Below are 25,401 nucleotides of genomic sequence, written 5' to 3' on the forward strand. Positions count from 1 at the left end.
TGTCTCACTTGGCGTTTTAGTCAAATTGTGCTCGTCTTGGCCACACATGTCTGTGTGTGAGTGAACCCATGCCATCACTAAAGTCCTCGCTCAGCACCGTCTCAGCTAGCTCGACCGCTGTCATCTCTGGGTGACGGCAGATGTGGATGCAAGGCGGACTTTGATCGACTGGGAATCACGCTGGAATAACTTTTTGTTTTTTTAATCTTGAGGTGAAAGGTGGCAAACAGATTTTTGTTCATTTGAATAGAAGAAACCGCTTTTGTCATATTTTTAAATCAAGTTACGGACACATCTGGATATTTCCCATTTTGAGCATTTTTTGGGGGGGGTTCGCATCTTTAAGTTGGCTGCATGGATGCTCTTTGAGCTGATTCTGCATTCATCTGCAGCCTCTCACCCTTGAGGGATCTTCTACTATTGTCTCCCCTTCTGCTGTATAGCATGATCAAAAGAAACCGCCGCAGCTCCACATGAATCCGGCATGAAACCATATACAGCAAGCGGAGCACCATTTTTGAGGAGCCAATGCCGCCACGGCGTCTTTTATCATAATTCCGTCTATTTGTCTAATTGAACACTCACGCTAAAGTAATAAAACACACGTGGAAGCTTACACAACCTGTAGGAATGGAGGTGATGGCATCTTGTTGGAGGGGGCAGGTAAGCAGCCTGGAGCATGGGGGAAATTTAGATTTCTGCCCGTGACACAAGGCGCCATCATTCCAGATGCTTTTTTTCATGAAGTTGTGCATAGCTGCATGTGTTATTCCTGCCAAAGGAGTGACGGATGTATGACGAGGATGAGGCTATAAAATCAAAAGGCATTTTTAATGTGCGTGCTGTATTAACACACTCCTGTGCGTTCATCTAGGAGGAGCAAGCTGCCAAACTGAAGGCGGAGAAGATCAGAGTCGCCCTGGAGAAAATCAAGGAGGCACAAGTCAAAAAGGTAGAACCACCTCTTAACTCGCTGACTCTTAGAAAGTGCAGGGATATGAAGCCCTTCTGACTTCGAATAATTGCCGTCTTGTCATATTTCGTGCACGCCGCATTTCTTTGTGAACTTCATTCACAGCGAGGCAGTGAAGCATGCAGAAAATAGGTCATTGCAGTGTTTGATTATGTGTGTGCGTCTGCTGGAGGAGGGAGCAAGGAAGCGGAGACGGGCTTCAGAAATATAACGCAGATCCACATAAGACATGTTATTTATCCCGCGTATCAGCTGAACAACAGGAGCGCCTTGCCACACTGACAGTTTGCTTCCACTGCGAGGTCGATACGGGACTCCTCACACAGGCAGGCCTTTTGTTTTTCCCCCCCAGGCCGGTGAATGAACAGTCTCTTTGAATGAGACCAATGCCATTTAACAGAATGGTGTCCTTTTTTGCATGCAATGAATGGTTGAAGCCCAATAGTTTTACAGCCAACAGAGCTAGAGTATGGCTAGATAAAGGGTACTGGTACAGACAGGACACGCGAAGGAAAAAAAACCTCAGCTAACACAGGAGAGCTTTGACGTGCTAAATTATTCGTGCCCTGTTGTCGGCGTTTTACACGACCAGCAATGATTTGAATTTCACCGAAGCAGTTTGACTTCATCTGGATAAGAAATGGATCTTAAAGGATTTAGATGTTAGATTTAATTTAACCTTTTTCCCTCTGAGTGGGGGGGGGGGGGTCTCCTGTGAGAAATGTAGGTCAGACTCCCCCCATGTCTGAGACTCATCGCTGTCCCTGCGTTCTCATTGGTCTGCGCTTCACTTCAATCATCCGTACTGGCATGCGATTGGACGTCGGGGTCGCAGTGGGAGGTGACATGCAGGAGGGTCAAGGAATCCGGGGCTTTATTTGGTTTCACACATCGAGGCTGCGATTGTGTGATCCAGGATTTGGCACGTGTGCGAGTGTGTCGCGTTCAGATTAGTTTAAGCTTTCGTGTTCTGGTTGCTTAAAGATGCCCAAACTACAGCCATATTCGTAGTCATGTTTAGTGGCCATATGTGGAACATGGTCATGATCTTCATGAACACATGATAAGATGTCATTCTTTCACTAAACTGAAGCTACAAATTGGAAAATGTTCAGCTTTTTACACAAAAAAAATATTTTCAAATTGATACCATAGGTGTATCTACTAAAATACAAAATGTGGGGTGGGTCTACTGATCAGTAGGTTGGCGATTTAATCCCTATCTGCTCCAGTCTGCATGCCAAATATCCTTGGGCAAGATACTAACCGATGTATCCACTAGAGTGTGAATGTGTGTGAATGTTGGATAGTAAGCACTTACAAGCTTTTAAGAATGGTAGTGTGAATGATTGAATGAGGCATGTTAAAGAGCTTTGAGTGCTCCGGGAGAGTAGAAGAGCGCCGTATAGGAATCATCCTGTTTACCATTTAAAAATCTCAGAAGAGTTTGAATTCCAGTGACCTTGACATGAAGGTTAAAGGTCAAATTTCCTGAAGATCACCTAACACTTCCAAATTCTTAGCATCTACTAGGAGGCTGAGGTTTACCGTTCCCTCCGCATTTTCCAAAGCTGAGCCTTATTGGAGTATTTGCTGGGCTAATTCTGGCCCCCAAGCCTTATGTTTGACCCCCTCCCGATCTAACGCATGCATGACGATAAATCTTACATATTGATATCATGTTTTAGCGTTTCCCTCTTGGCCTTCCTCAGCTGGTGATCAGGGTCCACATGTCCGACGAGAGCTCAAAGACCATGATGGTAGACGAGCGGCAGACAGTCAGGCAGGTGCTAGACAGCCTGCTGGATAAGTCCCACTGTGGATACAGCCCTGACTGGTCTCTGGTGGAAACCATCACTGAGCTGCAGATGGGTAAGGGAGCAATCGCCTGAGTTGAATAAACATTGTTTATGGTTTTGCTTTAATCTGCGCTTGTAGCATAGGGTCGAAGTTCAGGGGTTCTCGCAGCATAATACACAAAGTAATATGTAATAGTCACGGCCCCAGTTCCAGGGCGGCAAAAGAAACCTGTTCTCGCCTGTTCTTCATTACCTGTTCTCGCTCCTCCTTTTTCTCAGAGCGTATTTTTGAGGACCACGAGAACCTGGTGGAGAATCTGCTAAACTGGACCCGGGACAGCCACAACAAGCTCATGTTCATAGAGCGCATTGAGAAATACGCCCTCTTCAAGAACCCTCAGGTGACCGCCCATTACGTTAAAGCTGCACACGTATGGTGGCGTGTTCAACAGACCGAGGGGCAGATAACATCCTCTCCTCTTTTAACTGCTCTGCGTTCGGTGTGCAAATGCCGACTGTGTATGTTATACGCGCAGAAGCATTGTTTATGCATGCTGAGTGCCTGCATAGAGCCAGAGAGTGAATAACAGTGTGTGTGTTTGTGTAGGAGTGTCAGAAGTAGGTCAAAGCAAGTGAAAGTGAATAATTTATTTACACATAGGATAAGGTGAGACTTTCTCCCCCTCCCATCCCTCCACTGACTTCACTGTTTTACTCAATTGCTTCCAGAACTATTTGCTGGGGCGGAAGGAGACATCAGAAATGGCCGACAGGAACAAAGAGGCTTTATTAGAGGTAAGATGGTGTTTTATAAAGCAAACTGCAGACGTTTCTATCATTCCTGCTAATCTGGAGCGTTACTTAGATGAATTGTTTAATGGGTTTTTGTGCATTACTTCAGGAATGTTTCTGTGGTGGCTCAGTGTCTGTGCCAGAGATCGAGGGCATCTTGTGGCTCAAAGAAGATGGGAAAAAGTCATGGAAGAAGCGTTACTTCCTCCTCAGGGCTTCGGGGATCTACTATGTCCCCAAAGGCAAAGCCAAGGTCAGTGACGGCTGGTGTACGATCATGCTACTCGGACGCAGAAATGAAGATTAGGAACAGAAATGTGGCATTTAGGGTTATGAGAAGCAGATCCACTCATGATTTGTGGCATTTCCTGTTTGGTTTTGATCACTTTGAAGAACAGCAGTTGTGTGCGTGGCGTTTGAGTGCACATGCTCCCTTTTTAACACCACCATCCTCCCAAGTAATTTTCAAATTTTAACACTTGCAGTTCACTGTGGCACCATGGAGACATGTATAAGTCCCATAGTACATTTCAGTCCCAGCTTTGATACTGAATAGGGCATTCTAGATGTAAGTTAGACCTTTAATAGCATATACACACAAAACGTAGACAAATGAAGGACTTTGCATAATTATTTCAAGCCATTCTGCAACTGCTTCACTCATGCACTAAAACAGCTTGAGTGAAGCTCCATGTTTCTATACAACGACAGCACAAACGTGGTGGGTAAAATTCAGTTTCTTCACACAGAGCAGCAGCAGCCAACAGCGGTCTCTTTTAGGTCAACCACGCATCAGTACATGACACCGTCCCCTGCCTCTCTTTCTCCACAGGCATCCAGAGATCTCGTGTGCTTCCTGCAGTTGGACCATGTTAACGTGTATTACGGGCAGGACTACCGCAGCAAATACAAAGCTCCCACTGACTACTGCCTGGCCTTGAAGGTGAATCCCTGTAACTGCATGGTGAAACGTTGCGTTGTCCTGATTGGCCTGCAAATAACAGCAGGTCTTAATGTTCCTCCAGAGACCTAAACCGGCACAAATGAGCACTTGGCTAAGAAAGCTACAGATGATGTCCAGTTCTGTGTGTGATACAGATCTTGTAAACACATTTTGCAAGTCAAATAATTAGATGTCTGCATATCTGAAGAAATTTATAACAAGAGAAATGAGGCATTATAACATGGGTGGGATGTACACGTGTCCTCCTTTGCATCTGTTTAAAGTAGAGGTTTGAACACATCAAATGGTTCTTGTAGTCCCCAGAGATATGCAGTCTTAGCGCTTCACTGTTACCCCCATGCACTTAGTACCATTAGTCTGCTATTAGAAAATGTCTCTGGAGATCTTTTCCAAAGAAGCTGATTGGATTAGTTTAATCAGAATAGAAAGTTTATTTACTGACTGCATTTAATGTAATGAATAAGCACTTGTCTAATAAATTGCAAGAGGATGCTTCGATGTCAATTGCACATGTTATTTGTTTAAAAAAATCCTTTTATTTTGAATCGTTTTGCAGTGTCTGTGCAGAGCACTTAATGTTCATAATACTTGTTTTATTTGCAGCATCCACAAATCCAGAAGAAGTCCCAGTACATCAAGTATCTGTGCTGCGATGATGTGAGGACGCTGCACCAGTGGGTGAATGGAATCCGCATCGCAAAGGTTGGTTTGAAGCAGAGTTACTGTTCAAGGCAAAGAAATAAGCAGATAAATGTTTTGTTTTAATTTATGAAATGCATCTGTGTTCTTTGATCTCATACAGTATGGGAAGCAGCTGTATTTGAACTACCAGGAAGCCATGAAGAGGACAGAGGCAGCCTACGATTGGTCCTCTCTCTCTACGTCTAGCATCAGATCTGGCTCCAGCTCCGCCAGCATACCCGGTTCGCTCACGAGCTAGGCTAAGCACCACTAATGGCTCCTTTAAACGCATCATCATGTCCAGTGTATAGTTAATTCAACATGGAAGCAATTTAGCTTTAAAAACAAAAGCACTTCCATTTTTTTTTACTAAGTCAATGCTAAGTTATGCTAGTTATGCTACCAGATAGAAGTGGAGCGTATTGTAAAGTGTATTCAGACATGCTCACTACTGTTAGAGGTCACTCTGAACACAGAACAAGAATGCAAACAGGCACTAGACTTTTAACTCGCTTGATTCACTAAAAAGAAACACATTTGTGTTGGAGAATGCTGAGAAACAGCAAAAAGATGTACATAATAAATATTCTATGTCAAATCTTTTAAATTTTTAAGAAGGATTTGTGACTCATCTATGATGTATTTCCAATATTACTAATTGATAAGAGGCCTTTTTACAGTTTTTCATTTGTTTTTTCAGAGTCCCAGTCGAATCATTCGGGCCATTCTGACAGCGGGGTGGATACGGGCTCCTCTCATGGGCGTTCCCAGAGCGTGGTGAGCTCCATATTTTCAGAGGCCTGGAAGAGGGGTACCCAGATTGAGGAAAACTCAAAGGTATGAGTTTCAGCGTGTTAAAGTCGCGTGTTTGCAGGAGGATGTGTGAGTCACGTGACAAAGCCTAACACTCGCTCTGTTCTCCGCAGATGAGAATGGAGGCATCCAGAGGGGCCACGCTGCCGCACGGTTCCCACAGCCACCGGCATCACAGCCAGCATTCAGTTGACCACTCAGCCCTGACGCCGCCTCCGCAGCAGCCTCAGGCGCAGCCTCCATCACGGCCTCAGTCTCAGCCCCACCCCCAACATCAGCAGCAGCAGCACCCCCCACAGCATCAGCACCCATTGGTGCAACCCCAGACGCCAATTCAGCTGCAGCAGCAGCACCAGCACCCGCCTCTCCAGCATCCGTCTCCTCAGGAGGCAGTTCCGCCACCACCACCGCAGGCAGCACCACCGCCACCGCTACAACCACCACAGTCTGCTCAACTACATCAACAGCAGCTGCAGAAGCAGCAACAGTCACAGGCCTTCAGCAACTACAACCACATGCCCCCACAGGAGCAGCAGCAACCAGCTCCCGCACCCCCTCCACCTCCGCCACCTCCACCACCGCCTCCCCCACCCCCTCCACCAGTCCAGACGGTGTCATATCAGTCGCCGGCTCTCACAATGTACAAATACAGCACCATCACCAGGCTGCAGAACCAGAAAGGAGGCAAGATACCTTTTCACCTCCCTGCTACAGCCCAGCAGGTTCTGCCCACGACTCTGACACCACCTGCACTGCAGGCCATCAAACCAAACGTCAATCACATTGCCGCAAGGACTAATGTGCCCCCGCCTCCTCCACCACCACCTCCCCCTCCACCGTCCATGCCAACCCCCGGGTCTGCCATGGCTGTGCTGAAACTGGGCCCACCCAGTCCGGCTACTCCACCGGCTTTCATCCCTCCACCGGCTTTCATCCCTCCACCGGCTTTCATCCCTCCACCGCCAGTTCCTCTGCCTGCTCCACAGACCAATGGAATTGCATTTCCTCCCCCTCCGCCGCCCCCACCGCCACCAGCTATTGCAGCTGCTCCCGTGAGTCAGCCTGTCTACCACAGTGGACTCAAGCAAGCGCTGAAGGAGCGGTTTCCCAGCCCGCCGCGGGACCTCCCGTCTCCAAACGGCGGGCTCGAGTATTCCCCACCACCTGCCCCCACACCACCACCCCCGCCTCCTCCACCTCCGCCACCGCCGCCACCACCTCCTCCTCCTCAACAGTTCCAAGTACTGGCCCAGTTTCCACCTCCTCCTGCACCCCTGGCAGCACCACTGAAAAACTTCAACCCAGGCTTTCTCCCTCATACTGCCCCCAAGCCCATGTCACCAGTCTCCCCTTTCCCTCCTGCCCCGCCTCCTGCTACAATGAGTTGCCCGACCCCAGCTCCACCACCACCCCCTCCTCTACCTGCACCCCTTAAGAAGCAGTTCAGCCTCCAGACAGGCCACACCTCCACTCAACCCCCTCCAACTCTGCCTAAGCAGCATAGTTTGTCTAAGCCACCAACCATTTCCACAGGAGCCCCTCCCACCATGTCTCTGGTGAAACAGCTAGCCAGTCAGTTCCCAGGAGCTTCATCCCAAGCAGGCAATCAAATGGAGGCTTCGAAAGCCCCACTCTCTCCCCCTGCAGTTAAAACCAAACCAAAATGGCAGCGTGGGGGTGGCCAGCAGCTGCAGTCTCCCGAATTCCCCCCTCCTCCTCCAGACAGCAACACCGGCTTCCCTGCTCAACCACCACCACCTCCTCCTCCTCCTCCACCTCCCCCAGCACCAGTCACAGGTCCGACGCCACCTCCTCCTCCCCTTCCTTCTGGAAACATGGGCTCCCCCATAAGGAGGTCACCCTCTGGTTCCTCTAGTTTTGGAGGCAAGAAACCTCCGCCCACCCCCCAGAGGAACTCCAGCATCAAGTCCAACGCCTCAAACTCCTACGAGGAATCCAGGAGAAATTTGCTCAGCAAGTTTGCTCCCCAAGGCAACACCGCCCCTTCCTCCTCATGTCCTCCCTCCAATGGATCGCCTTCAAAGGAGCCCTCAAATGGACCTCCTGCTCCCCCAAAACCAGGAAAGCTCAACCTGGCTAACCTGCCCCTGGCACTGCAGGCCAAGGTAAGCCAGGCAAAGCAGTCTGGTGGTGACTTCCCTTCCCCACCTCCTGAGTGCGCCTACTTCCCACCTCCTCCACCTGCCTCCGAGCTCTTCCCCCCTCCACCACCTCCAGGTAATGACGCCCATACGGGCGGACCTCCTCGAGTAGCAGTGGTGAATCCCCAGCCCCAGGCTCCTCCTCCACCACCACCCATCTCCCTCGTCAGTAACTCAACATGGGGAAAGAACTCCCTGAAAAAGACTCCTCCGCCCACGCTCGGGCGGCGTAGTAACAACACCCCAGAACCACCTCCGCTCTCGCCACCTCCACCGACTTCCCCAAAAGGTAGCTCAGGCCAGCCCAACTTCTTGGAGGATCTGAACAGGACACTGAGGCGAAAGTCAGTGGGACGCCAGGGCTCCACCAACTCCGCCGGCCTCTCAGGCAAGTTGGACCCCGCGGGGACCATGGACGACATGGCGCTGCCCCCGCCGCCTCCTGAGCTGCTCCTGGACCAAGGAAAGCAAAGCAACGGAGGAAACGGTGGCTATATGTCCGGAAACATCTCAGGCTATGCAACACTACGACGAGGACCCCCTCCTGCCCCACCCAAAAGAGGGGATGGCACCAAGCTTACTGGATAGTAGTTGAACTTGTCGATAAGGACACGATGAAGACTAATGAATAGACAATGAAATGATATAGTGAAGTAAAAATGCATTAGTGGACTACTCTTTTCTTCTCCTGGGGACACGATAATAAATGACTGTGTATATACTAAAAGCCAAACCAGACCATCTTCAATTAGTGTTTGCTAGTTCTTCATTTTTTTTATTGCTTGGCTTTCTGGATGAGTGAGGTTTACAATACTGGGACACTTTAGACTCAAACAGGTTAAGTTGGAGGTGTCTAAACTATCCAAGCTCTCTGGAACATGAAGTTTTTGCCCCGTACAGTATAACCCCACTTGTCTGGTACACCAAGCAGCTCTGAGTAAACACTAATAATAAGACTTTGTGCAAATATTATTGGATCCAGGTCTGAGCCAAATCATGCATCTGCTTCTTTGCCACAAGTTTGTGCCACGTTACTGGAGACGCAACACAGAAAACAACAAAAACTCATCATGATCTCTCTGCTTTGGTACTGCATGGACAACATGTAAACAACAAGCTGTAAAACATGAAGCTGTGTGCGTGCATGTGTGTGCGTGCATGTGTGTGTGTGTGTGTGTGTGAGAGAGAGAGAAATGGACTGAACGTGCATCCATGCATTGAGTGCATGCATGCGTATGTGATGGTATGGTGGTAGTAGTTAATCATCATTAGGGAGGGCCTTCATGGAACAGGGATTGTCAGGTTTGCTTTTATATAAAATTATTTAAAGATTGGTAAATGGAAGGATTTTTTTTTATATGTGTAAGTGTCTTTTAAATAGATTAAAGCCTAGAGAGGAGCAGATCAACATTAGCGCACAATGGAATGTATCTGGAAGAAAAGAAAGGCAATGATTCAGTAAAATCTTTTGTCTTAAGCGTTTCTAGACTGTTTCACCACTTGACAAATGCAAATCAGAAGGAAGCCTTACTCTTAAAGTCTTGCACAGAGGTCGAAACAGAAAGGAAGTATCTTCTAAAGGTTTCCAAAAAAAATGGCATGGACTGTGCAGCTGGATTTAATTTAATGCAAAACTTGTACTGGACTTTGTAGAAAAGGAGAGAGGAGGAGGAGGCCTGGGGTGGTTATCTTTGTGGACTGTGTGAGTTCCCTGTGTGCTGGCTTGATTTCGGACCTTATCCTTCAGTTTGTATCTGTACAGTTGCAGCTGCTGCTCCGTTACCGTTGGTTCCCCCGCCGCCTTCTTAAGTTCCCCGTCCAGGAAGTGGCGAGCACCGGCTGGATTCAGCCACGTGAAGTATTGAAGGAGAGATGCATTTTATCCGGTTAATGTACAGAGCATCGAATCATGTAGTTTATTATAACACAAATCATCTGAATGTTCAACTCAACTTTGTGTCTATGGAATCTCGTTTCCTCGTGGTGCCATTGCTGCTCCATCTCTTGGTGCACAGGGTCGGAGGTTATCTAGAGGGTCGACTATGAAGGGTTTCCATTTCTAGCAGCGATGCCTTCGTTTTTAGGGTGCTAGTGCTGTCCTTCGACATGTCCGTGTGTGCCAGGATGACATATCATGAATATTTCAGATCATTTAGACTGGCTTTGGTGTGGAGTGGTGTAGATTCCATACAAGGCCTTGAAGACAGTGTATCTTTTTTTTTCTTTCTTATAACTGAGCGTCATTGTCCTTACCGGGATGTTTGCTGCAGTACAGTATGTAAGTTATATCGATGTGCTGAGGCGAACACGTGGGGCCAGATGAAGAAAAATGTTTGCAGATGAGAGTAAATGTTTCCTCTTGCATATAAACTGAAAATCACAATATAAATGTTTAAACCAGACCTCAACCCGTCTCTGTGTCGTTTGTTCAATTAATTTAAAGATTATGTGTAGTTCAGTGCAAAAGTCTTGAGTCACCCCTCATTTCTTTTTATTTTGTTTCCAATGAGCCTTTCTTCAAAGTTTTTATTTGGATGTTGGCTCCTTCTTCACTCATTTTCATTCCAGTTGTTGTATCTGACCATTTTTCTGAAGAATATTTTTGTTAAGCCACCAACACTAACCTATGAGTCATTGAAGTATAAAAAAAAGCAACTAACTCGTGGGATGAGCCAGTGTTTGTGTCTACACAAAAAACAAATTGGAACCACTTTTAAATTCTCTTTGTTGCTAGCAGCCTGTCAAAAACGCATCATCGTTTCCATTTCTTGAGTTGAATTTATGAAAAATGCCACAGATAATGGCAATATTTAATGGTAATTTATTTATTATTAGAGGTACAACAGTGAGTATGGACAGCCACATATAAAACATGATGAAAGCTGTGTCATGGTTTGCATTTCAGCCAGTGGTGTTGGAGTGAAAACTGATGGAAGTTATGAACATACAAAGCACATAACACTTTGATCCATCGTGCAGTACCATCTGTAAAGCTTCTGATTGGCAGCAGCTTTATTGTCTTCACCAGGACAGTGATCCTAAACAACACAGTAGAACCATACCTGGATTGGCCTCCCCAGAGCCTGCACCTCAACATTACTGAAACAGTGTGGGATCATGTTAACAGAGAACAGAACAAAAGGCAGAAACATCCAAAGAAAGCTCTGAATGTCCTTCAAGAAGCCTGGAGAACTATTCCTGAAGACATGACATGAAAGCTCCCTTAGAGGGTTCAGACTGGAAGAATAAAGGTTGTCATGCCAAATATTGACTTTAAAGCTCATTAGAATTGTACAAACTCTGTTCTTGCCTTACATACTGTATTTCCCTGTATCTTTGCATACTTTTTAATAAATAATTGCACCTACTTCCAATTTTCCTACCATAATATAAAGAAATGAGGGGTCACTTAAGACCTTTGCACATCTCTGGATGTTTGTTTGATGTGTTATATTCAAGTGCAATTTACAACCGACTTGTTTGATTGGTAGGTCACACACCCCCTCTAGTGGTTTTATCCTACACTACACTACACTCAGTAGCGGTTTTTGATATGGGCGACACGGGCAAAAGAAAGTTGCTTGCACCCATGCTGCCCCGACATCATGACAGCGCATTTTGGGGATTGCATGGGCACCGGTCGGTTTTCTATCGCCCATTTGCGAGGACTAAGGGCGCCATCGGTTTGCGACGTGCGCCTTCTGCTTGCGGCAGGGAGGACAGGACGGGGCGGCGGGGGATTTAATAACCAGCTCGCAAAATAAAAAAATAAAAACAAACCAACAAACACGAAAACAGCAGACATTATGATACAGACTTATAATTTGCACTGCATTTAATGTTTTTTTTCTAAATTCTATACGCGAAAAGTGAGCGTCAGAGCCCTCGGTGCGCATGCTCGCTGCTGCTGCTGAAGTCAAAGTAAACTTTATTGTCATCTCCGCTACATACAGAACAGTATATAGAGAGACGAGACAACGAGGCTCCAGTTACAGCAGTGCACGAAAACAAACAATAAATATAAGAAGAGTAAGAAAATAAATATACGTTTTAGGACTCGGGGTAAAGGGATCAATAACAAGTTAAAATTTATAATTTACAGTTTAATGATCTAAAGTCTCACATACAACCTGTCAAAAGGGGAGGGGGGCGGCTGCTTCCAAATAGAGCACATTTCATTCATAATGTAAATCAGAGCCCATTATGTATTCATGATTTGTTCCTGGGTTGTGTGAAATCCCAGAAATAAACTAAAGTGAATCTGTGAACTAAGGTGTAGGTGTGTTAGATTATGTTGTGGTGATCCTCGGGCTGGGGGATGGGTGTTCATACTGGAGTGCAAAATTAAAACCAATGGAAGATGGACAAGAAAAGTTCAAAGCCATCAGGTGCTCAGTTTAGAAAAAAGAGAAAAGAAGAGGAGGAGAAACGAGCAAAAGATACAGGTAAGCAGATGTGTCATTGGATAATGGCAGGTCATCCTGAAACAATCAGAATCACAATACTTTATTAATCCCTAAGGAAATAACGTGAGTTACAGTTGCTCCAAGAAGAAATGGTAAAAATAGTAACAGTAACAGACTAAACTCCAAATAATACATTATGTTACAGATTTTAAGAAATAGCACTAATATATACAGATCACTCAATTATAAATATCAAGGATTAACAGAGGTGATTATAAATAAATATCAAGAAAATTGACAAGAATATTACAGAGTAGAAAAAAACGTGTGCAAAAAGAGTGTATTAGATGGAGGAGTTGTACAGGGAGATGGCCACAGGTAGGAATGGTTTCCTGTGTCGGTCAGTGGTGCTTTTTGGTAATATCAGTGTCTCTCTGAGCGTGCTCCTGTGATTAGCCAGCATGTCATGGAGTGGGTGGGAGGTATTATCCATGATTTTCCTTATCTTGGACAACATCCGCCTCTCAGACACCACCCTAATGGAGTCCAGCTCCATCCCCACAACATTACCGGTCTTGTGGATAAGTTTATTTAGTCTGTTGGCGTCTGTGACCCTCAACCTGCTGCCCCGGCATGCAACAGCAAAGAGGATAGCACTGACCACAACAAGATAACATTAATTAGTAGGTATAGTGATGTTTGTTAGCCACTTGGTTATGATAGTAAACAGTAGACACTGATGTAGCTTATTGAATCTTTTGGACTGTGTTCGGCACAATATTAATTAGTCATTGTCAACTTTGATTTGTCCTGTTCTCATCGTATGACGAATTATAATGGCTGTTTGTTAGCCGTACTACTATGCATACTCGCTCTCTCCATATATATATGTGTGCGTGTGTGTTTGTATGTTTATCTGGTTAAAATCAGCATGGTTCCGAAACAGTTTTTACAATAAAATATGTTAATGTACAATCCTTAATATGTTTTATGTGTGGGGTCAGAGGGAGTGTTCGCCCAGGGCACCAAACAGGCTAGGACCGCCCCTGCTTACACTCTAAACTTATTGGTGCTCAATATAACGTTTGACGAATGGAAATTAAAAATAGAAAAAGAGGTAGTCAAAGGAGCTTGCAAAGAAAAGCGTCTGGACTTCTTTAAGTTACTTGAAGACGTTTCACCTCTCATCCGAGAAGCTTCTTCAGTTCTAAGGTCAAGTGGTGGAGAGTCCCAGAGTCCCACAATGAACTCACCCGAAACTCTGGCTGATTGGGACCCACACCCAGTTTCACACCTTGGCTCAGGCGATTAGAGGATCATCAGGGGGTCCTTTTGTCCCTCTGTGGGGGGAAACTCCCACTAGGTTTATATCTGGGACTCTCCGCCATTTGACCTTAGAACTGAAGCTTCTCGGATGAGAGGTGAAACGTCTTCAAGTAACTTAAAGAAGTCCAGACGCTTTTCTTTGCAAGCTCCTTTGACTACGAGGACCTGGATGACTGAGAACCTTCACAGACAGAAAAACAGGTATATTTTCTTTGTGTTTCAATAATCATTCAGCAGCTCTGTAAATTAAATGAGAATTAAAGGGGGACAAAAAATTTTTGCAAAATATCTTAATTCAGTTTTTTTTTAATATATATGATCAGCACCTAAAAGAAAGTCATGGATAGCTGAACTTTCACACTACATAGTTGCTGAAAGTGTCTCCTCTGGGTCGGTCTTCTGCCAACTGGTTGTACCGGGAGCCGCCAGGCTGGGCTGAAGGTGCAGCTGGAGCTGGGACTGCCAAAAGTTTTGAGGTTGTTAGTCCACTTATTTGCACTTAACATCCAAAAACGTTTTAAATAAAGATCACTGTAAGAAAAAGACAAAAGAAAATGTGAAAATGTGCTTACCTCTGTTAGCAAATGGGGCATTGAACTGCTGTCTCCTTCTCAAGAACACCTGTGGAAACAAAGCCTGGGTATTCATGCGCTGTGCATAAAGGGCAACAACTGTTTGGCTCTTTAATTTGTGCCGCTCTGACTCTTGACTCACCTCCTCGCTGCTCTCTGAGCTGGAGCTGGAGCTGCCATCGTGGCCGCACCTCAGAGAGACCACCTGGGGAGACCTGGCCATCATTCGTACCCGGGTGGAACAGGTGAAGGAGGGCTGAAGGTGGGTAAAAGAGAAAGAAACAAGAAAAAACCCTGCTTTATTAGTCTGTGTGATATTTCTTTAAATACCTGGTGGCCGCTGTCCCGTCAATCACACAGGGGCACATTCTGGCCCAGTAAACTCGTGCCAATGTAAACAACAGGCTGTAGCACTGAGTCAACATGTGTCCACACCAGGATACAGATATCAGCCCTTCACAGGGAACCATCCACATAATATTCCAGCTTCTGACGTGGCTAATTTATTTATTATCTCACTGAAGTATTTGGAAAGCATTGGTTTAAATGTCTCACCACAAAGAAGCCGGGCCTGAAGGCACAGGCCTGAGGGTCGTCTTGGGAAGTCTTTGCACACTGAGTCTCCTTAATCCGAAAAACCATCAGCAGGTCGACGGTGTCCAGGCCCGTGGGGATGACCTGTCACACGTGGGATATTCAGGACAAATCAGCTGTTGCCATACTGTTAAATGCATTAAGCACACAACAGGCTCACCTTTGCGACAGAGCCTGTAGTGACCCGGTAAAGGTGGCTGGCAGCATACACAGAGTTGACCTCTGCCAAAGCTGCTCCCAGGGCGCTGTCTGCCGCAGACTGCAGCTCAGAGTTGTGAAGTGGGATGCCTTCAAAGTCACAGACGAGGAGGAGGGAAAGGTGAAGTTACTGAATCTTATTTTGAAGTGATCAGGACAGAAAGTTACTCACCTGTGCATCCAAGAGACAGCAGCAGGGCTGGGAGGAGCACGTATGACTTCATCTTGACGATGGGCACCAAACCAAAATGCCTCAAAGGTTCATCTACTTCTCTCTAAATATACTCAGCACTGAACCTGTGCACCGCCTCTTAAACTCCATAACCCCTTAAAAAAAAGCCTCCCTCTCTTGCACTGTCCTGTCGGCCCAGCTTCCTTTTATGTCCTTTGGGTGCATTCCAGTACCCACACTACCATACGATGTCCTAATACACTGTACGTCAAATGCAATGTGACAAATAACCGGGATGTCCTGCTGCATGCAATATGTTAGGCATGCTTTAGGGTCATTCTGATCCTGAGTCCTCTACATGAATGGTAGGAGGTTCAAAGTTCAATATGATAAAGCAGTATGTCCCAGTCACATGCCCATTGTAAGGATGATAGAAATGTGTACTGAGTGTAAAAACAAAAAGAGAAGAAAGGAAAATAAGGTGAGCCCAGGCTGATGTGCTAAATTAAATTAGTAAATATTTGTGCATCCTCTATGTGAGACTTTCTTAAATGTATGAGAAAAATTCTGATGATTTAGAAGCTACTCGAGACCCTTTATAATATATATTTGCAAACTTATGATGCAATTTAAGGAAAACTGTCTCAATCCACCTTAAATATCCACTTGTTCTGCAGCGATGACGAGACTGATAACAGCTCTGAGAAATGCTTTTGCATAAAGTGGTTTTTATTTCAGTCATGTTAATCTCCCCTCGGTTTTCTTCATCTTTACAGATCACTGACCCCATCTGTCACAGCACATTTCAACTTCAGGTCAGGTTCGGGCACTTTGACAATTTATAGGCCTGATAAGAACAGTCCAGACTGTAGTTCTCAGCTGTTAGCAGTTTATATAGTGAGACACAAAAGCAACAATCCCTCCCACTCACTGTATGTTTATTACATTCATCCTTGATATCAAAAATACATTCTGGAAATGTGAGGAACTGGAACTCTTGTAAACAATGAATGTTTCCTGTTATTTTGCTCCCTTTTCAGCATAGTTTAGCACACGATTTGTTCCCCTTCAGACACAGTTCACCCCAAAATGACTTGATTCTATCTAACACACAAAGAATAAATGTTCAGTCAAATTAATTTCGCTTTAATCATGTGGGGGAGTATCGTTTAAAGTTTCAGAGCACTAATGTGCAGCGATCACGTTAGAAATAAAAAGCAGCACTGAAACATTAACACGCACCACGTTAACAAAACTGGAACAACAGACAACGATTAACTACAACTTCTAAACACAGGATTGTGGATGAATTCACACCCACTACATGAAGAACATTTTCATTACTTACATTAAGATTTACTATCGGAGTCATATTCACGTTTTATGGGAATGACTTTGATCCTTGAGTTGAGCAGTGTGCTCAAAACATCACTTAGTTTTGTTCTGTTTTGTGGGTTTTTCACCCCAAATTAGAGCCTTCAGTTGTTCTGATTCAAACTTTATCCTCTCTCATTTCTACTTTTAGGAGAAATCCTGGAACTAACCTTTCAATACCTGTATTTGGGAGTCTTTTATCCACAGCTCTCTGCTTGAGCTCATGACTGATCTGCAGCCCTAAGTGCATGAGGGGAAAGGTGCTCCAAGTATCAAACATCACAACACGTGCACAAACACACATGTAGAATAATTTCTCCTCTCATCGCTCGAGTGTTCCTATGAGTGGCTCAACAGCGGCTAGAAAGCAGGCTTCAAACTCCTGATCTGAGAAGCGAGCCACAGACTGACGCGCGTTGCGCCTGATCTGCAGGCGGCTGCTTGGCGACATAGCCAGAATCCTTTGGATGGCTTCTGCATAGCCGTCCTCGTCATCAGCAAGAAAGCCAGTCTGACCCCCCTCAAAAGGTACAACAATGTCCAACTTGGGGCCGCCAGACTTGTGAGCCAGAATCACCTTCCCTGCTGCCATACACTCCACGACACCTAGAAGGGGGGGAAAAAGAGAAAGAAGTTGGATATTTTCAAGAAAATCCCGTTTTAAAATAGACATTATGTCAAACGGATTGATTACCTATTCCAAAGTGTTCATTCCACATGGTATGAAGTCCAATTGTAGCTTCCCCCATCTCTCTCTTCAGCTCCTCAAAGGGTACGTTCAGCTTAAACTCCACCCTGTCAGCCACGCCCAGCTCCTGGCACAGCCCCCTCAACATGAGCACTCTGTCTTCATCTTCCTGGTTCCTGCATCCACCAATCAGAACCAACTTCAGTGCCTCTCTTCCCCCTAACCCCTCCCTCCTCCTATCAAGCACCTTTTTAAAGGCTCGAATCTGCAGCCGGTGGTCTTTCTCCGGCCTGAACTGCCCAATAGAAATGATCGAGTGGCACTTCCTGTCCCCGTCCTCTTCGAGCGGGATGTCTGTGAAAGCGCTGACGTCACAGGGCGGGTAGACCACACAGGTGCGGTTGGGGGAGCGCCACAGTGATAGGATATGATCGAGGGTCCAGGAGGAGTTGACCATGATCAGGTCACTGCAGGAGCCGGCCATGCCGTAGAGCAGGGCGAAGAGACAGTAGTAGACCACCTTAAAGGCACTCAGGAAGAGGCTGTTGGAGATGTAGTCTGGGTTGTTGAACCTGAGACATTAACAGTGTGAGACGGTTAGAAAACAGCTGTTTAAAAATTAATTAATTAATTAATTAATTAAGAACACAATCAGTTAGCGTGCTCTTTAAACACAGCGTATACCTGGGGTTTCTCTCTCTGACTACAGAGAGCATGTCAGTGCTGATGGTGGGGTAGTGAACATAGCTAGCCACGCTGCAGCCTCCCAGGTAGCGGAACAGAGGCAGAGTAAAGGCATAACCCATGGAGTCGATGTAAATGTCTGGGACAAACTCTGTCAGTGCCTCCCACCCCAGGAAGACAGATCCCACGCTCTGTCCCAGCAGGGTGAAGTGAGGAAACAGTCCGGGCTCCACGAGCAGCCGGTGCCTCAGGAACACAAAGTGAACCGGGCGGGGGAGCAGGATGTTGAAGCGACGTCGTGCTCCCTCCAGGATCTGCTGGCCTGTCACCCCCAGGTCCCCCGTGTACACCACAAAATTGATATCTGCATACCTGTGGAGACATCGAGGTCTTTTAGGACTTTTGAGAATCACCTTAAAATTGTGCAGGAAAAGCAAAAAGACACCCAGCTCTACCTGTTCTGCAGCGCTCTGATAGCACACCAAAGCACCCTCTCTCCTCCTCCCCCAGCATTACAGTAAGGGTGAAAGAAGGCCACAGTGGGACGTCCGTCCCTTGCTCGCCGCACAGTCCTGTTGCTCTGCAGCCAGAAACGCACTGCCAGCACCAGCAGGACCAGGACAGCAACGAGCAGAACACAGAGGAACAGCAGAGGCAGCAACAACTTCCACAGTAAACTGAAAAACATGGGAAGAAAATGCTGAGTAGTTCTGTTAACCTGGGTTATAATTCATAAACACACTGAAGATGAAGCTTTAGAGAAAGAACCAGAAAGGAAAATACATCCAGGAGATAGAGAAGACAATACATGGTAAAATCCACAAAGTAAAAGACATCAGAAAACAAGGTATAAACCTTTGTGCAAGAGAAGCTGAAACCCACACAGAGACATGGAGAGCAGTCAAACCACACAGAAAGGCTCCAGCTGTGACGTGACAGTGGTAACCCCTCCACCGACATGCTCTCTTGTCCGCGTCAAGGCACTCTGTGACCCCTGTATGACCCCTGTTTCTTTTATGCACCATGTATAATCACACCTGTATTACTTTACACTGTTTGAAGATTTTCCAATGAAAAGCAGGTTCTGCGGGAACCTGAGCAAATGTGAAACACAGGCAGTTCTCGCGATAGTGTCAAGGTGTTTTGCCATAAAGTGATAAAGTCTTTCTACATGTAATATTTGTTTACTTTTGGTTAGTCAACAGGATTTACAAAGGGGTTATATATAAAATGAAAAAATAAATAAAAAGATTTGTTTGACAAGTATCTTTATAACCCTGCATTATTGTAACTATATTATAATCAATCCAGTCCTTTTTAGACAACTTGATACAACTGTGAAAAACGCATTGGTTTTAATGTCAATGAGACTTGACTTTGCAGGAAAAAAAATGATTGCAGTATCTACCTTGTATCAGGAATGTTTTTTTCTGGCTCAAAATGATTTGACATCATTAACGAGATATGTTTGGTTTATATTTTTTGGCAGGCAATCACTTTTTAGAACAACAGGTTCCTCTCGACCTCTGTCACTATTAACCCGCTGGTGGAGCTAAAATTCAACAGATATGGGTCAAATTTAACCCGGAAGAGCCTCAGTATAGAAAAAAAAATGTAGCACACGAACAATACTTTTTTAAATGCTTTTATTCTTCTTCTTTTTCTTTTTGTATTTCGGGGTTAGTTTAAGAAATAACATCGAATTTGAAGTTAAAGAAATGACGTTTAGGTTGTTTTTACTGCTATCAAATGTCAAAACAGGTCAAATTTGACGCGAACAGTTTTATGAGGGTTAAAGAAACCGTGTTACATATTTATAATGAGTGTTCAACTTGCATTACATTTTTAAATAAGGTTAATATAATATATTGTTATAATTAAAGCTTATTAAAAAAATCTTATTGGATTAAATAACTGTCCACCAGTCCCCTTTTGGATTTTATAGAGACGTTATATTATATTGTTAACAAATCGGAACCCCCCCGGTCTGTGCACATGCATTTCCCCCCGTACAGGGAAATTAGCTCAACAGCTAAATAACCAGAGCTTTGTGCAATATTTCACCGCTCTTAATCGTTTGTCTTTGACCAAAGATCGTCTCTGCTACTACAGAACTAGCAGCAGCACCCGAAAAGAAAACGACACAAGCTAACTCGGTTTCCCCACGCGACCGTTTATCCTGTTATCCCGGTTTGAGCGCGTGCTTTAAAAACAAATATATCCTACCTTGTTAACTCACACAAATAGTGGGCCAGCTGATCGTGGCCCGACATCTTGGCAATGGAAATTTAACAACACATCACAAAAATCGCTTCCACTTTCCCCCTATGCTGTTTTCTTCCCGTTTCCCCCCCACGTGAACCTCAAACTCTATAGTATTTCCCTTTTATCTGGCGCCACCCACAGGCGAGGAGGTGTTACGCCACTGGGGTTTTCTACGATTAAAAAGAAGAAGTGCAAAGCTGACGTTACTTTAGATTTTTGCGATTTGTACTACATAAGTTAATAAAGTTGTTTACAATGTAACAGTAGCAGTTAACTAAGCAGAGGGCTCTGCCTCAGCTGACCCGTGCCCTTGTTCTTCTCTAAAAGTAAAGTTCAACTTCTAAATAAACACAGTTTCAATCAATATCATCTCCCTGCCCTCATACTTTGAGCGGATCTCTGCCTTTTCCAGTCCAGCTGGACCCTGACATCATGTCGACTCCTTTGATTTGGTTTGTTTTCATGAATTTGAGCATACTACTGAAGCCAGGATACTGCACAGAAACAAGGTGAGGCATCTTAGCAGAGATTTCTGTCTGTGGTTGTTTTGGTTTTTGGGTTGTTGTTTTTTTAGATTATAAGTCTTTACTCTCATTTTGAACCGTTTAAAAATGGTTATGACACTCTTGTGTAAATACCTGCAACCATATTGTGACACATGCAAATACACTCCCTATGGGTAACCGAGTGAGATCGGTACTATATGGCTGTATCTTAACTGCATGAGTATTTTTTATTTTTTAAATTTAGTGACCAAGTTCTATCAATCACCCCACAAACACAAGAACAAGTGGACACCTTGAGGAATGTATCCACACACTATGAGGTAGGCATTAAAGTTAAGTGATCATACACCTGTAATGTTTTGTTTTTACTTCTGTGATTCATTACATCAGATATTTTCTCACAGACAGTCCTGTGGCAGCCTGTTTCAAATGAGTACATCAGTACACAAGTGCAGGTCCACCTCTATGTCCCTGGAAACAGCTCTGTGACAGTCAAGGCTATACTGCAGAAACATGGCATAACACACAAGTATGCTGCTTAATGCACGCACACCATTCACTAAGCATCGAGTCACATTTCATTCCAAGTGAATCATTTGTGTTTGTATGTTTATTTTAGGGTCTTACTGGCTAATCCTAATGTGCTGACCGAAATGCAGATGAAGAATGACTCCACTGACCCACGAAGCGGTTCAACTTTTTATGAGAGATATCACACCCTTGAGGAGGTATACATTTCCTATTTAAAAGAATGAGATTGAAAGGAGTCCTGATGTGCTCATTTTCAGCTCTGTAGTTTTGTTTTCAGCCTCTGCTAGAGTAGCTTTTCATTGGTCACAGTTCGATATAATCCCTATCAGCCTTATTCTGGGCCTTGGTGCTCCCCATTGGTTCATCACTTAACTCCACCCCATCCATTTAAGCCAGCTTTCTTCTGGTTGGCTGCCCCATGTGAACAAAAGATTTGAATGGCAGGTGGGTGGAGTTCACAGCCAGAGCTGTGACCATTAGTGATGTGTCATACTGCAAATTTTGGTGACGATCCGATACCAAGTAAATCAAGAGCAGTATTGCCGATACCAATACTGATACTTATACTTTTAACCTATAAAGGTTATGCAGGGGAGAGCAGCATGTTATGATTTATGTGCTGAATCATTGTACATTTGCCAAATAGTTTAGAGGGATACAGTGAGGTTAGGTTAATTGGTGATTCTAAATTGCCCATAGGTGTAAATGTCAGTGTGAATGTTCTCTTCTTGGTAGCCCTGCGATAGATTGGCGAGCTGTCCAGAGCGTCCTCTGCCTCTTGGCCTAAGACAGGTTGGATAGACAGTTCGGATTGGATGAATAATAAGTCCGCTTTAAGCATGTTTAGTGACGATGATGATGATGGGCTGCCGATATTTTTTATATTTTCTTCAACTTCGCACAGTAGTTTTATTAGGATATTCTAAACTTCACAGCCACCGTTTATCACAGAGCTGTTGTTTTAGATTACATGGAAATGCACAGCTACCCTGTATGTTATACTATATTACAGCTTACAACCACGTACGCCGTCTCCATTGTAGATTTATGACTGGATTAACAGAACTGCACAAGACAACCCCAGAACAGTGAAAGCCATCCTTATTGGTTCTTCATACGAGAAGCGGCCGCTATACGTTCTCAAGGTAAAGCTGCATCCGTCAACTTGAACTTGTAGGAATGATAAGACTGTCCCATATTTACAAAACAGAAAGTTTTTGTTCATTCACAGAAAACAGATCATGGTAAGAAAAAAAACCCAGGAACATTTCTGTCATTTCATTGATTATGTATTACTTAATTACTTTGGTATTGTTAAGAAAATGCAGTTAAAAGTCTAAAATGTATGCCCTCCATCAGATTTTCCAAAGCCATCCAGTGGGCTGGGTTGGAGTCTTTTGCTGGGCTAATTTTGGCCCTCGAACCTTATGTTTAACACTCACAGACCTTTTTTTTTACTCTTTGTACACTTATAGGGGTAAATAATCAACATTGTTTATCCCATTAAACATACTTTAAGCTGTAAAGTGTTCAGTGTTGACAGCTCAGTTTACTTCCTGAGCACAGTTTCATGTGTATGGCCTCTTTTTTTCTCAGCTGTCTTTCAATGACAGGCCAAATAGGAAAGCCATGTGGATTGACTGTGGGATCCACGCAAGAGAGTGGATCTCTCCGGCTTTCTGCTTGTGGTTTGTGCACCACGTGAGTCCAACTGAGCTGCGGTGTCTGCGTTTGTTCTCTGTTCTCTGTAATCGATTACATTTGTTTGTTTGTCTGTCTGTTTTTTTGTTAGCAGTTTCTAGTCACCACAGTGTTCAAGATATCATTTTCAAATTTTGTTTGATGGTAGATACCAGTAACAGCTCAAAATGATTTAATTTTGGTGCTAATCTGGTCAACCCCACGGTCACACCAAATGTGAAAGTCATTCAAAACTGTATATTACCCACAGCTTCTTATGGATCACAATACATTATCCTATAGAAGCCAAAGTTCCAATCATATGGGTTCAATACAATACACCATTTTAGTATGTACTGCGTCAAGGTCATAGGTCAAAGGTCAGGATCACATCCAATGAAGCTTTATGAAAAAGCTTTAGTTTCCACTGGATCATCTCCAAACTTAAAGCAACAAATGAAGACGTATAATTTCACAATGACAGAAAAAGACTAATACACTACACTAGATTTCCATATTGACAATGCTGACATCAAACTTTATTTTAGCCCTTGCCTTTGATGGGGAGTTGAGCTCTCTAAATGCTCTTTGTTGTAAATGCAATGGAGTCTGCTCTCTCTCGGAGCAGTTTCACGAACGCTCCGCCATCTGTCCGTCAGTCTTTGTCATTTTATCAGCAAAACTCGGAAATTACTCGCATCCTGGACAGCATGGATGTCTACGTCCTGCCTGTGATGAATCCTGATGGATACAAATACACGTGGACGGCAGTAAGAACTCAGAATCATTTTTTCAATGTAAAAGAAGTCATTTTAAATAGATGTATGATTTTTCCTTATTTTTATTTTTCAGATTAAGAGAAGGTGGTGGAGGAAGAACCGTTCCATCAGTAAGTCGGGTTTTTGCGTTGGCGTTGACCTCAACAGAAACTTTGATGTTGATTGGGGCAGTAAGTTTTCCTTTCCCTTTTTTTTTCTCATGTGTGGACGCACTCGTTGATCATGCAAGGGTCTCTGTAGCTTCCACAAGGTCACGTGTCGCTGTTGTGCCCAGTTAAGGGATCCTCTCAAAATCCTTGTGAGGAAATCAACTGCGGGCCGTTTCCTGAGTCTGAGCCCGAGGCGCAGGCTGTGGCCAACTTCCTGCGCAGACACAAGGACACAGTTCAACTCTACATCACCATCCACTCCTACTCCCAGATGTTCATCTTCCCATATTCCTACACCTTTGATCAAGCGGAGAACCACAACGATTTGGTGAGTAGTCTGGATGATCCACGAGTCTATCCAACAGCAGTGAAAGACTTATTCAACTGTTGTGTCTAAACCTCTGTGAACACACATTGTTCATAAGCTTGAGATGGTCCAAGAAGCTGCCCAGAGGATCAAACGATATTACAGGAACATCTACACATATGGTCCTGGAGCAGCCACATTATGTAAGACAGCCTTTTTTCTTTTTCGTTTTTTTAAAGCAAAGTCACTGTAACTTGAATGTGTGAGTGTTTCTATTCTTTCTTCAGACCCATGTTCTGGCGGCTCTGACGACTGGGCGTACAAACTTGGCATCAAATACTCCTTTACGTTTGAGCTCCAGGACCGTGGGGAATACGGCTTCCTGTTACCACCTTCTCACATATCCGGGGCCTGCAACGAAGCGCTGCTTGCGGTCAAGACCATTGCTGTCAAGGTTTTGGAGAAAACACAAGCTCCGGCAAACCATCACACGATCTAAGCAGTTTTGTGATTGTAACTAAACAAATTTTGTAGTTTCACTTGAGGATCAGTTAACTTGTAACCTGTGTTCAGCACAGCTGTTATTTGTGGTATTTCTGTTTCTGGAGTCCTCTAACATAACGTCTGTCTTGCAGAGATTGAGTGGAACTGAAATGTATGGATCCAAAAACATTAGTTGACAGAAAAACTGTTTTAAAAGAAGTAGAAAAAATAAGTAATGGTGTTAATGATGTACTTACCCTGAATAAAACATGATCCATAGAAAATCAACTTCTCTGTAATTTAATTTCATAATATGAAAAACACTTTTTCTTACTATTAATACTAATATTAATTTTATACCAATGTTTTAGTCTTTTAAAATGAAAGTATTTGTCATGGCAACCATGCCATCCTGCTGTAATGCCACAATTTTCAAATTTAAATAGATTAGTCCAACTAAATAAGCTAAGGTCCTGTGACACCTTGGCTTATTTTAGACCTAT

General features: G+C 44.4%; 4 protein-coding genes across 8 annotated transcripts in view; 2 read left to right on the forward strand and 2 right to left on the reverse strand.

Annotated features, from left to right (window-relative positions):
* The window catches only part of raph1b (Ras association (RalGDS/AF-6) and pleckstrin homology domains 1b), a 39,675-nt gene extending 29,089 nt beyond the window's left edge, over positions 1-10,586 (forward strand). For all 4 annotated transcript variants that reach the window (XM_082523444.1, XM_082523447.1, XM_082523446.1 and 1 more), the window contains 10 exons: positions 875-952; positions 2,686-2,845; positions 3,052-3,173; positions 3,502-3,567; positions 3,674-3,817; positions 4,397-4,507; positions 5,132-5,230; positions 5,331-5,451; positions 5,910-6,046; positions 6,136-10,586. In XM_082523444.1, the coding sequence (XP_082379570.1) occupies positions 875-952; positions 2,686-2,845; positions 3,052-3,173; positions 3,502-3,567; positions 3,674-3,817; positions 4,397-4,507; positions 5,132-5,230; positions 5,331-5,451; positions 5,910-6,046; positions 6,136-8,772 (3,675 nt within the window). In that variant the 3' untranslated portion in view covers positions 8,773-10,586. The remainder of the gene's footprint in view (positions 1-874; positions 953-2,685; positions 2,846-3,051; positions 3,174-3,501; positions 3,568-3,673; positions 3,818-4,396; positions 4,508-5,131; positions 5,231-5,330; positions 5,452-5,909; positions 6,047-6,135) is intronic.
* Positions 10,587-13,638: 3,052 nt separating this feature from the next.
* spp2 (secreted phosphoprotein 2) lies at positions 13,639-15,679 on the reverse strand. The gene is made up of 6 exons (XM_082522793.1): positions 15,453-15,679; positions 15,243-15,370; positions 15,044-15,166; positions 14,631-14,744; positions 14,489-14,537; positions 13,639-14,375 (listed from the first exon to the last, which is right to left on the reverse strand). Exons 1-6 carry the CDS (start codon positions 15,502-15,504, stop codon positions 14,272-14,274), a joined length of 570 nt encoding a protein of 189 aa, XP_082378919.1. The 5' UTR covers positions 15,505-15,679; the 3' UTR covers positions 13,639-14,271.
* A 645-nt stretch (positions 15,680-16,324) lies between these two features.
* On the reverse strand, positions 16,325-20,559 carry alg11 (ALG11 alpha-1,2-mannosyltransferase). Its single transcript, XM_082524478.1, has 5 exons — positions 20,425-20,559; positions 18,654-18,875; positions 18,199-18,570; positions 17,521-18,086; positions 16,325-17,432 (listed from the first exon to the last, which is right to left on the reverse strand). The coding sequence occupies exons 1-5, from the start codon at positions 20,469-20,471 to the stop codon at positions 17,149-17,151; spliced, it is 1,491 nt and encodes a 496-aa protein (XP_082380604.1). The 5' UTR covers positions 20,472-20,559; the 3' UTR covers positions 16,325-17,148.
* Positions 20,560-20,648: 89 nt separating this feature from the next.
* cpb2 (carboxypeptidase B2 (plasma)) lies at positions 20,649-25,151 on the forward strand. 2 transcript variants are annotated; one of them, XM_082524479.1, is made up of 12 exons: positions 20,772-20,789; positions 20,876-20,972; positions 21,214-21,289; positions 21,374-21,498; positions 21,589-21,697; positions 22,544-22,645; positions 23,097-23,201; positions 23,840-23,950; positions 24,033-24,129; positions 24,234-24,436; positions 24,534-24,618; positions 24,703-25,151. In XM_082524479.1, the coding sequence occupies exons 2-12, from the start codon at positions 20,896-20,898 to the stop codon at positions 24,912-24,914; spliced, it is 1,302 nt and encodes a 433-aa protein (XP_082380605.1). In that variant the 5' UTR covers positions 20,772-20,789; positions 20,876-20,895; the 3' UTR covers positions 24,915-25,151. The 2 variants fall into 2 exon arrangements, with proteins under 2 accessions (XP_082380606.1, XP_082380605.1); XM_082524480.1 differs by having other exon boundaries at positions 20,649-20,972; positions 24,033-24,069.
* Positions 25,152-25,401: the final 250 nt, after the last annotated feature.

Source organism: Aulonocara stuartgranti, assembly GCF_965226115.1.
Source record: "Aulonocara stuartgranti genome assembly, chromosome: 23".
NCBI classification, from domain to species: domain Eukaryota; kingdom Metazoa; phylum Chordata; class Actinopteri; order Cichliformes; family Cichlidae; genus Aulonocara; species Aulonocara stuartgranti.

What these genes read in the sequence shown, in the direction of transcription:
- cpb2 (XM_082524479.1), top strand. Translation starts at nt 20,896, where the DNA reads ATGTCGACTCCTTTGATTTGGTTTGTTTTCATGAATTTGAGCATACTA. An exon ending in AAACATGGCATAACACACAA is followed by an intron (nt 21,499 to 21,588) that starts GTATGCTGCTTA and finishes TGTTTATTTTAG; the next exon opens with GGTCTTACTGGCTAATCCTA. An exon ending in CGGAGAACCACAACGATTTG is followed by an intron (nt 24,437 to 24,533) that starts GTGAGTAGTCTG and finishes ATTGTTCATAAG; the next exon opens with CTTGAGATGGTCCAAGAAGC.
- spp2 (XM_082522793.1), bottom strand. Translation starts at nt 15,504, where the DNA reads ATGAAGTCATACGTGCTCCTCCCAGCCCTGCTGCTGTCTCTTGGATGC. An exon ending in GCTGTCTCTTGGATGCACAG is followed by an intron (nt 15,371 to 15,452) that starts GTGAGTAACTTT and finishes GTGACTTTGAAG; the next exon opens with GCATCCCACTTCACAACTCT. An exon ending in CTACAGGCTCTGTCGCAAAG is followed by an intron (nt 15,167 to 15,242) that starts GTGAGCCTGTTG and finishes CACGTGTGACAG; the next exon opens with GTCATCCCCACGGGCCTGGA.
- alg11 (XM_082524478.1), bottom strand. Translation starts at nt 20,471, where the DNA reads ATGTCGGGCCACGATCAGCTGGCCCACTATTTGTGTGAGTTAACAAG. An exon ending in ATCAGAGCGCTGCAGAACAG is followed by an intron (nt 18,571 to 18,653) that starts GTAGAGCTGGGT and finishes ATGTCTCCACAG; the next exon opens with GTATGCAGATATCAATTTTG. An exon ending in GAATGAACACTTTGGAATAG is followed by an intron (nt 17,433 to 17,520) that starts GTAATCAATCCG and finishes CCCCCCTTCTAG; the next exon opens with GTGTCGTGGAGTGTATGGCA.